The following is a 12,077-nucleotide window of genomic DNA, read 5'->3' as shown; positions in this document are numbered from 1 at the left end:
ATCTCATCATCCCCCTCTAGGGATCCTACCTGGGAGTCAGAAGTGGAGTTAGAAACCCCAAGAAGCCCAGCTCACCCGTCCCCTCCGGACGACATTGCAGCATTCCATTCTATGATGGAGAAGGTGTGTAAGGAATTTGGTTTGTCCCAGGAAGAACAGAAAAAGGACTTTTTTGTTCGACCACATGGGTAAGAGAAGGAGGTCTGTGTTCTCAATACCAATACTAGACCACGTGTGGAAGGAGGGGTTGCAGACAATGCGTCACCCCTTTTCGGAGCCGGCAGTGAAAGGACGCCTTGAGAAAAAGTTTAAGGCTCCAGAGTCTACCCCAAGTGCTTATCCTCCCAACCAACGCCTGATTCGGTGGTGTCTGCGGCAGCGGCGAGGAAGGCGAAGGCCCAGCACAAGTGCACGACTCCGCCTGAAAACGAAGCAAGACGTCAGGATGCCTTTGGCAAAAAAGTGCTATCCGTGGGAGCAACCACAGTAAAGGCCGCCAACTCTCTGGCTATTGTAGCCAGATACGACAGAGAAATGTGGCACAGGCTAGCGCCGTTGCTGGATCATCTTCCGGAGGAGCATAGGAAGGCAGCGATGTTACTTGTCCGAGTGGGTGAGGAAGCCTCCAATCACGCAATAAACATCGCGGTTGACCTTGCTGAGTCAGGCTTCAAGCAAGTCAATAATGGGGATGTATTACGACAGTCATGGCTTAAGTGTACCTACTTCAGACCAGAGGTACAATACAAAGTATTAGATATGCCCTTTGAGGAAGACCTTCTATTTGGAGAGACGGTAGACGAGGCCCTAAAGGGAATGAAAGAGGACTCGGACACGGCATGTTCATTGGATGCCCTCCAAAGTGGCCGAAGCTACAAGTCTTTTCGTCCCTTTAGAGGGGCTTCAGGTAATTCCAGATTCTCTGCGTCAGGAGACAGATCCTTTGGTAGGTCGGCTTACCCCTCCCAGGGATACAGGCGTGCTTCCCAAACTGCAAACCGTCGCCGGAACTTCCAGACGTCCAGGAAGAGACCATCCTATCAGTCGTTGTCGAGAGACAAGCAAAATAAAGACCAGCAATGACCAACAACACACCGTTCTGGGGGGGGAAGAGTATCAGCCTATGTCGACGAATGGGAACGAATAACGACGGATCAATGGGTGCTGGACACTGTAAGGAACGGGCACTCTCTACAATTCAAGCACAGCCCTCCGCACATTCCACCTGCGTTCACCGCTCATTCCCATCTGAGGATACTGCAACAAGAGGTAACACTCATGTTAGCAAAGGGCGTGATAGAATTAGTTCCAACATCACAGAAAGGTCAAGGAGTCTACTCAAGATACTTCGTCGTAAAAAAGCCGAAAGGCAAATGGCGTTCCATTTTAGACTTGCGCAATCTCAACAAGTCTTTAAAGAGCCTGAAATTCAAAATGCTCACGCTGCAAGAAGTGATCCGAGCCGTTCAAGAAGGGGATTTTCTAGCGTCCTTGGATTTACAGGACGCGTACTTCCATATTCCAATGTGTCGGAAACGCAGGAAATTCCTGAGGTTTGTAATAGGGCGGACTCACTACCAGTTCACGGTTCTTCCTTTTGGGCTCAAGACCTCCCCCAGAACGTTCACGAAATGCCTGGCCCCAGTAGCGGCCTGGCTAAGGAAGCAAGGCCACCACGTTAACCATACCTCGACGACTGGCTGGTAAGGGGATCCACCCCAGCGTCGACCAACACAAGTTTACAAGCCACCATGCAGCTTCTACAACAGCTGGGATTTGCCATAAACTTCGAAAAAAACTCTCCCTACGGCCATCGAGAAAGTTAGTGTTCCTGGGGGCACAGTTCGAGACCCAGTCGGGGCTAGTGAAGCCTTCTCTCGTCAGAACCTCAAAACTCAACCAGCTGGCGAGCCGACTACGACAAACCACCAGGCTCTCAGTAAGGAAATACGTTTCGGTCCTCGGAGCCATGGCATCCTGCATCCATCTGGTGGCAAACTGTCGCCTATTCATGAGGCCAGTCCAGGAATTCCTTGCGGACCGATGGACACAGGCACATGGATCGTGGTCAAACAAGATAACCATTGACGACAAGCTTCTTCGGACCCTTCAGTGGTGGCAGAGTTTCCACAATCTGAACAACGGTGTACCCCTACAGGAACCAGAGTTCCAGCGAACCATAGTCACGGATGCGTCCCTAACCGGATGGGGAGCTCACATGGGTACTCTTCAAATGCAAGGTCGCTGGTCTCAAACGGAGTCACTCCTACACATAAACCTGTTAGAGCTCAGAGCAGTACGATGGGCCTTGAAGGCATTCCTACCACACATCAAGGGATCGCGAGTACGAGTACTGACGGACAATACGACGGCCATGTTTTATTTGAGAAAACAAGGTGGGACGCGATCAAGAACTCTTTCCATAGAGGCCCAGAAAACATGGCATTGGGCATTAAAGCACGAGATTTCCATCGTGGCTCACCGTCTCCCGGGAGTGAGGAATTCGCAAGCAGATTCCCTCAGCAGGAGGATGGCCCAGATACACGAATGGGGAAATGGACACAGTTCAGCTGATGAAAATGTTCGAGAAATGGGGTCACCCCCCTCTGGACGCTTTCGCAACCAAGGACAACAAGAAATGCGAGCAATTCGCAAGCAGATGGCCTCAGGAGGGTTCCATGGGGGAGGCATTATCCTTCCCATGGACGGACATGTTCCTTTATGCTTTTCCTCCGTTTCCCCTCATATGGAGGACAGTACAGTGGATACGCAGATAGTTGCCGGGTAATTCTAGTGGCACCGTACTGGCCGCGGCAACCGTGGTTCTCCGACCTGCTTCACCTGTCGCTGGAACATCCTATAGCTTTTCCGAGAGTCCCGAACCTACTATCCCCGGACAAAGGCACAGTGTGGCATCACGACCCGGACAGTCTCAACCTTGCAGCCTGGCTCCTGACTTTTCAGAGTTCGGTGCTTTAGACGTTTCGGAGGATTGTCAAAAAATTCTGCAGGCGGCTCGAGCCCCTTCTACCAACAAATCTTACTCCTATAAGTGGCTGAGGTTCTGTGAATGGTGTTGAGGACAACAAGGCCTACAACCGTTGACGGTGACGCCGGAACAAGTTCCACCTTACCTGCTTCTCTTGGCAGAGAGGGGTTTATCTTTCACATCGATAAAGGTGCACCTGGCGGCCATCTCGAGGTTCACGAGGAAGAGACAGTCGTCTCCTCTATTCAGCGACAGACTTGTGAAACACTTCATGAGGGGTTTATTTCGAACTTTTCCCCTGGTAAAACCTTTCCCACCAACTTGGAGTCTCAACACAGTGTTGGCAGGCTTAATGAAACCACCCTTTGAGCCTATGGCCACGTCGGACATGAAATTCATATCGTGGAAGCTGGCATTCTTAATTGCGATCACATCAGCTAGGAGAATCTCGGAACTGCAAGCGCTGGTCGTAGACCCGCCATACTTAAGTTTCTTTAAAGACAAGGTGGTCCTGGCAACTAATCCTACGTTCGTCCCAAAAGTTCCGACAGTGTATCACAAACACTCGTCCATTGTTCTCCCTACTTTCTTCGCGACCCCATCATCGGCAGCAGAAAAAGCTCTTCATACCTTGGACGTTAAGAGGGCCCTGAAATTTTACCTTCATCGTACACAGGGACTCAAGTCTACTCGACAACTGTTCATCGCATATGGTCCGTCGACGAGGGGAAAAGCAATCTCTAAGCAAGGATTGTCTCGATGGGTCTCATCGACTATTGCGTTTTGCCACTCGAAGGCTGCTGCAAGGGCATCCTAGAGCCCATTCTACAAGATCAACGTCCTCCTCAGCAGCATTATGGGCAGGAATTCCGCTTACGGACATATGCCAGGCTGCGGCATGGTCAGTGCCCCACACGTTTACCCGCCACTACTGCCTTGCCAGGCAGCATGCGGACGAGGTGCAGATGGGAAGAGCAGTCCTGCGCCATCTGTTTCAGTAAGGAAAGCGCCTCACTGTGGAGAGTCTGTTTTCTACCTTTTGATGACAGTATGCTTTATGGGGGTAAGGTTATAAGAGTAAACTTATTCCTGGTGTACATATGCATTGTGTATTATGGTGAGGGTATATTACATTAAATTCTCACCTCCGTTTTCAGGTGTTACTGCTATACAATCTATTCTAAGCATGTGAATCCATGAAAGATCCAATGCTGGAGAAGGGAATAGTTTCTTACCTGTAACTCCATTTCTCCAGCATTGGTATCTTTCATGGATTCACATGCGCCCGCCAGCCTCCCCAGAATGCAATGTATTTGTTGATAAGTTTAACCCTTCCTACTTTGGAGGGGCCGAAATCTGAATGGGAGCCGCGGGGGCGGGCCTCTTATACTGGGACGTCCTACGGAGGAATGCGTAGGCGGGTCCTAAAAGGACGTAGATAGGACACAAGTGTCGGAAGTTTTCCTATAGGAAAAGGCTATATATGTGTACCGAGGGGTCCCAGTCTGACGACGTGGAATATTCTAAGCATGTGAATCCATGAAAGATACCAATGCTGGAGAAATGGAGTTACAGGTAAGAAACTATTCCCTTACTCAAGGTACTTCCTTGTAAAAAAGACAGGAGGATGGCGCCCCGTCCTGGACCTACGACGACTGAACAAGTACATCAGGGCGCAGAAGTTCCGTATGGTCACCCTCCAGCACGTGCTGGGATAGCTGGAGGAGGGCAATTTCCTGTCGTTGTTGGACATAGAGGATGCGTACTTCCACATCCCCATTCTAAAAAGACACCGAAAGTTCCTCAGGTTCGTGGTCCAAGGGCGGCACTACCAGTTCAAGGCCCTCCCGTTAGGATTGAAGTCGGCACCCAGGGTGTTCACCAAGTGCCTAGCACCGGTGGCGGCGCGGCTGCGCCTACAGGGGATCCACGTCTACCCCTACCTGGACGACTGGCTCATCCAGGCAAGGACGAGGGAGCTTGCCGTGGAGCACACTGCGAAGACCGTCCAGCTGCTCACGGACCTGGGATTCTCCAACTTTCCAAAATCCCACCTGGTTCCGTCGCAAGTCGCCCTGTTTCTGGGAGACAAACTCGACACAGTGGCACGGCTGGCCTCGCCGTCGGAGGAAAGGACCAGGACCATTCTGGCCAAGGTGCAGCGTCTGCTGGCCACGGACATGGCCAGGGTAAGATCAAGTCCCTCCTCGGGATGATGTCGTCCTGCATTTATCTGATGCGCCTTTGCAGGCTTCGGATGCGCCCCTTACAAGAGTTCCTCGACGCCCGCTGGGTCCAGTCGATGGGCAGCTTCGAGGACCGGATCCCTCAACGAGACGTTCCGTCAGGCGATCCGGTGGTGGGGTACCTGCTCCCATCTGTCGGCGGGCATGGACTTTCAGATCCCAGCTCACCAGGTGACGGTGACGACTGACTCCTCCCATGAAGGTTGGGGAGCGCACTCCGGAGATCTTCACGCGAGAGGCCTTTGGCTCCCGGAGAAGTCACTCCACATCAACATTTTGGAGCTCCGCGGAGTGTTCTGGGCCCTCGGGTCCTTTCTTCCGTCCCTCAAGGGTGAGGATATTCACCGACAACACCACCACGATGTTCTACATCCGGAAGCAGGGCGGAACCAGGTCCCCGGCCTTATCCAAGGAAGCCCAGGATCTGTGGCATTGGGCCGTCGCCCAACGGATGTTTCTGGTGCCTCCATCTGGCAGGAGTAAAAAACACGATCGCCGACTCACTCAGCAGGGAGCTGCGCTTGTGCCACGAGTGGGAACTACGCCAGGATCAAGTGGATCGACTCTTCCGACGATGGGGCGAACCCCAAATCGATCTCTTCGCGACGGCAGCGAATTGCAAGTGCCAGAGGTTCGCCAGCAGGTTCCCCCAGCCAAGGAGCATGGGCGATGCTTTCTCGTTCCCCTGGGACGGCCTATTTCTTTATGCATTCCCTCCGCTGCCGTGGCTGCTCCGGCTCATCAACCAGCTCAAGAGGTCCTGGTGCAGGATGATCCTCGTCGCACCGGCGTGGCCGAGACTGATCTGGTTCCCGGACCTTCTGGACTTGTCAACGTCCACACCAGTCAAGCTGCCGACGGATGCAGACCTTCTCTCCAGAGAAGGAGGCGCCATTCTTCACCACAACCCGGAGTCGCTGAACTTGCAGGCCAGACTCCTGCAGCACTAGAGTTTGGAGGGTACGACATCCCGGCCGACTGCAGAGAGGTTCTTGCAAAGGCCAGGGCGTCAACTCTCAAGTGCTACGGACATAAATGGAAGAGGTTCTCTGTCTGGTGCCGTGCACAGATTAACCCTCTGCGGATTACGGCCCCTCAAGTACTGCGTACCTACTGTCGCTGGCCAAAGCTGGACTGGCTCCATCAAAATACATCTGGCTGCAATCTCCCGATATACCAGGACTACGGGACGGGCATCCTTGTGGTCTCATCGCCTGGTGAAAGAATTCATGAAGGAACTATTCCGATCATTCCCGCCGGTGAAGGCTCCTGCCCCGGCGTGGGAGCTTAATGTGGTGCTGACAGGTTCATGGGAGCCCCATTCGAGCCTATGCATTCGGCGCCTCTGAAGTTCCTGTCATGGAAGACAGCTTTCCTCGTGGCCATCACCTCCGCACGACGAGTGGGAGAGATCCAGGCCCTAGCTTGCAAGCCTCCATACTTGGCTTTTCATGACATGAGGGTGGTGCTGAGGACGCACCCCACCTTTATGCCCAAGGTGCCGTTGGACTTCCACCTCAACGAGCCCTTGGTGTTGCCAGTTTTCTTCCCGTTGCCTTCGTCGCCGGCCGAGAGGACTTTGCACTCGCTGGATGTAGCTAGAGCGCTGAAGTTCTACGTGGACAGCACGAAGAGTTTTCGGAAGACGTCACAGATGTTTGTGAACTTTGGGACTGTGAATCAAGGGAAGGCTCTCTCGAAGACTTCCATTTCCAGATGGCTCTCCGGCTGCATCAAACCGCTGCCCGGCGGTCCGAGAGCCCATTCGACCAGAGCGATCGCTGCTACCACGGCGTTCCTGTCTGGTGTGCCCCTGCTAGACATCTGCAGAGCTGCGACGTGGAGGTCGACGCACACCTTCACGAGATTCTACTGCGTCGATCGGGACTCCAGGGAGGAGTCCAGGGTCGGCCAAGCAGTGCTGCGCAACCTGTTCGCCTAAGGTGAGCCTGGTGAGGAGGTAAGAGATGCTTAATGTTGAGTTGTTGTATTACTTAATGTTGAGCCTGTTGCCACCTCCCATGGTTGTGCATGTGTGTACTGCTATGTATTCTCTTATTCATGAGCATGTGAATCCATGCCAGACCCCATGCTGGAGAAGGAACAAGTTACTTACCTGTAACTGTTCTCCAGCATGGGTCTGGCATGGATTCACATGCGAACCCTCCCGCCTACCCCTCTGCGGCTCTTCACTTGGTCATACTTCCACTTTACGTGCTACCAAATCTGAGGATGGCTGCCAGAGGCGGGGCTTAGGGAGAGGGCAGTCATTGGCTGGGGGCAGTATGACCCAGAGACCAGTGATTGGTTACTACTAAGAAAGACAGATCAGAAACGAAACTGATACTGATTTTTCTATACCGAGGATTCCCGGCCTGACGACGGGGAATATTCATGAGCATGTGAATCCATGCCAGACCCATGCTGGAGAACAACAGTTACAGGTAAGTAACTTTTTCCATACTTGCAGTGTGATTGCACATCCGCCAACCAGGTACAGTGTCCCTAGGAAATGTCCACATTGCCCATTTGGGGGCATCTTGGCCAGTACTGTGCAGCACAGATTTATCATGCCCTTTTAAGAGATCCTACTGCCACACTAAACATTTGCTATGTACATCTATAATTGGTACGATACGCCAACACTATTCGGGAAAGTTGGGGGTAGCGCAAATGGATACATACACCAAACAATTTGCCTTTTCCACACGTTTATCATGAGGGCAGCCAAGGAATTGTTAAACCGTTACCGGGACATTATGGTTATGTTGCCATACGAAAAACTATCCTCTTTACAGAAAATGCTATGCTAATGCAATGGTCTGCTTACAGTGCCCTACTAAAAACCTATGAAATTCACTAACAATGGTTAAATTGCACTAGCAAAAACCAATGAAGTTCTACGGAAAACGTTATTACAGGGACGTTATGGTTACAGGTAAAACCGAAAAAACGCAGAAATTCGACAGTTATGGTAAGCTAAGCAACCATAACTCGCGACGTTACCGTGCACTGCTAACACCCATAACATCAAAGATGACATCAAAAAAATGCCTCAAACACGATCACCTGTCACATGGTTGAGATGGAAATACTTTGGGCAAGCTAAATCAAGACTGGAGATAAGGCTGTGCTCACACTCCCTTTTTGTTCTCGGGCACAGTGAAACTTGCAAGGCCGAGTTTAAAGACTAATTCGAATGGCAGACAGCAGGAGGGATGATGGATGATAGGCTAATTGGCCAAGAAGGCATGATCAAGTCCACCCACAAGCACCTGGGGTAACAGCTTGCAGGCTGCTAGCAAGTGGAATATTCTAGACGGGTAAAAGCATGCCAACCAATTGTAGAAGGCCACATAGCCAAGAGCCTTGAGAGCCAATGAAATATTTATTTTATGACAGCAAAGATGACTTGCCCTAGGGGTGGGCATAAGTTGTCCACATTGTTAGAGATCCAATCCTAGTCCTCTTCCCCCATAGAAAGTATAGCTAGATGTTCCACTTAAACCTATCACAACCCCAGTTAGGTTTCCTTATTTTGCCATATAGTATGACATCACCTATGATTTTTTAGTATAAAGTCTGTTTGTTATGAAATGCATTGAATGAGTTGAAGAGGAGCGAACGTCCGTTGATGATCGTTGTACTCCCTGTTTTAGACGATTGCAAATAAGTTATGTTTTGCCAACTTCCTGAGTCCATCTTATTATTGGTGCGATAGTAAATTCTGCATCCCCATCCATCTCACATAGCGCTACCTCGCTTAAAGGGCCAATGGGTTCACTAGACTTCAGTATGTGGATAAATCGCTCACCACTATTAACACTTAGAATCACACAGACTACTACGCTCTGACCTAAAAAGAAACCACATCCGTCACCCTAATTGCTTTAATTCACACCAAATAAATGTACCGAAAGTTCTAAATGGAGATTGCCAGTTGAGCAAATACTAGCCAAGAATGGGGATGCTTGTGTGGTGCGCCATGGAATGGCAACCATTACACACAAGTGTTGTGATATATAACCCCCACTCATGGAAGTACTATCAGTTCTTAAAAATATTCTACTTAATAATGAACAATGTAACGTATTAACAATGGCAGTATCATCTGTCCTGTTTTGTGTTTCTTCACCCACTCTGCTGATTATGAACACCTATGGTATGTAAACAATTTGCATTGATGGGCATCTGTTTGTGATACTTATTACACAGTATTTTATTTGTGATGGTGTAGTCAATTACCACATGGTTCTTTGATTAAACTATGCAATTGAGAAAACTAAGCTTTCATTGGGTGAACCGATAAATTGACTAACCTTTGAATTCATTATTAAATTGACTGAGTAATTTTGATTTCATTGAGGTCACTCAGCCCATGACATGGAGACCTCCAGCCTAGAGGCTTCCATGTCGTTGGAGCCCTAGGACTAAAAAAAATAAATGTTTCTTTCTGTAGTCAGTCTGCCTTCATAAATGATTTGCTACGCTGTAACAAATAATTTCTTTATGAAGGCAGAGGGACTAAAAATATGCATGGGGGACCCCATTACGCCAGTGTGTATTGTATAAATCAAGAATTCAGATGCATACAACGTTCAAGGTAGTAACTTTTTTGTCAAACTTTGGCAGCAAAGCTTAAGTTAATCTATGTATCCTTAATCTCCTAATGACTGGACAGGAAACTTTAAATTCTCTGGAAAAAAATGTAGTTTAAAGCAGAGGTTCATGTGTACTGTCCTATTCTTGTTTCAGGCATACATTAAGTTGGAAAAATACAAGGAAGCAATTATTGATTGTCAGTCGGCGCTAAGGGTAAGCTTTCAAATGATGATTTTTGTGCATGTGTTGTACATTGATCTGATTTAATCGTAAACATGTGTGAACTTATTATTAAATGAGTTCAACCTTTTCTTCATGCATGAGTCTCGCTGCCTTCTGTGATCTGCAGTTTTGTCACTAGGAAAGATGGGCTGTTCTTCCACATTGACACCCAATCTGGAATTCAGGAATATTTGGCTTGGTATTGTAATTGTTCATCTGTTTAGGAGGGGACCTTTCTCTTGTGACATGCACATGTATACACGTGAGCAATCACATTGTATACATATTTCAGACTTATTGGGTCTGATTCATGGACGTGTTTTATAATGGTGCAATCCCATAGGAAAACGTTCCATGAATCGGGCCCATTATTTCTTGTTACTTGCATCACTTTGTTTCAACCCTGGTAAAGCCTGTTTCCTGTAGATTTTCTGTTTTTGCTTTATCCTGTGAGACTGCAGGCAGGCACTGGTTTGGCTATGGCTGCAGTGGTTGAGAGATTTAGTAAATGCAAATGAAGATGTACTTGATGTGCACACGCTCAAAGGTAAATGGCAGTTCTAGTTAATACTGCTATGCCTTTTTCCATCGCACATTCAGAATGCTGTTGCTAGGTAGGTGACAGGACTGGAGCATGAGGAGCAGCAGAATAGAGAAAGTATTGGGGAGCATGCGTAGCACTGCCCCAGTTCGCTCCATTAAACGCCCCAGGCCCTAGCCGCATGGATTGGGCAGAAGCCTCAACCAACAGCATGGTTCCTGTCTAATTCCGATTTCTTTTTTGGTCTTTTTTTCTTCCCTTTGCCTTCACGGCTCCGTTTACAGGGTTTAGATGCTGCACTTAACTTGGCAAGGCCTTGGCAGAATTCAGTGTTTGGGGACAATCATCTTTGGGCAAAGTGTTGCGTGATGCCCTTTCCTTTCACGCACTTCTTTGTATCTTTTGGTACAGTTTTTCTAAAGTCCAACTAAGGACTACATAAAACCATATCTGAGGCAGTACAGAAACTCCACTTAGTATAAAGCTGCGTCACCTGAGAGTGAGGGCATCATGGGCAGAGCAGCCAGGCTTATCTTGGGAGGGGGAGAGGTCTGTAGCCTGGTACAAAGGAATTGTAGCGTACATATGGTCCAAAGAAACACTATTGTAAAAATGATTTTTATTATACATATAGGCTAAATAATATCTTGGGATAGTTAACTACTATTACATGTTATATAACACAATCATTAAATCAATTCAATACTTATGGTATACAAACCCTATCTTGCAACATATGTAACTTCCGTTATGAATGAATACAGTTACACCACCAGTATTACTTAGTTCAGAGCTAGTAAAGCAACTCCTACACTTTCCCGAGTGGTAATGAGCTAACCGTGGACAAGTAACTCAGTAAACTATTGTGCACTAAAGCAATTCAGGGAAAGCCTAGCCAATTAGTGTAAGAGCAGAAGCTATTCAAGGTCCGTATACCCTATTGGTGTGTGAACTATCTGCGACACAATAGCTAGTTATACCAAGGGTTCTTTTCAGTAGGAACTCACCGACTTTTTTTAAGAAAGCATCTGCAGTTCAAACGAAATAAGGACCTATATACTTTTCAGAGGGGCTACAAGCAACTCAAAGACAAGTATTCACTACAAGACTCTTTAAGTAATGCAGTAAATATATGGGAAAGCAAAACCCAATAGTACTAAGAACAGTTATCCAAGGTAGGTAAACGCTGTTGGTAAGCTTTTGCACTCATTCAATTAAGAAGAATAAAAATACCAACACTTACTTTTAAGAACAGTGAAACAGTTTAAACCAACTAAGGAGCAACCGGCCACTTAAAGGTAAGCAATAACCTAAGGACACTTTGTTACTTCTGTTACAGATAGTAACCACACTAACCTCTTTAGCAAGTACTTTTAACACTAGTTATTTTTTCAATACAGAAGCCTTATCTTTTACAGTCCTTTCCTATTCTAAGACATGATTTATCTAACAGCCAACAAAAAAGATAAGTAAACAT

At 48.1% G+C, this 12,077-nt stretch overlaps 1 protein-coding gene across 5 annotated transcripts in view; it reads left to right on the top strand.

Annotated features, from left to right (window-relative positions):
* Nucleotides 1–12,077, top strand: part of LOC138487710 (tetratricopeptide repeat protein 12-like) — a 466,792-nt gene that overhangs the window by 161,182 nt on the left and 293,533 nt on the right. For all 5 annotated transcript variants that reach the window (XM_069614243.1, XM_069614241.1, XM_069614244.1 and 2 more), the window contains one exon: nucleotides 9,991–10,050. In XM_069614243.1, the coding sequence (XP_069470344.1) occupies nucleotides 9,991–10,050 (60 nt within the window). The remainder of the gene's footprint in view (nucleotides 1–9,990; nucleotides 10,051–12,077) is intronic.

Source organism: Ambystoma mexicanum, chromosome 9, assembly GCF_040938575.1.
Source record: "Ambystoma mexicanum isolate Mex_15411 chromosome 9, UKY_AmexF1_1, whole genome shotgun sequence".
NCBI lineage: Eukaryota > Metazoa > Chordata > Amphibia > Caudata > Ambystomatidae > Ambystoma > Ambystoma mexicanum.
This window is presented reverse-complemented; position numbering and strand designations above follow the sequence as displayed.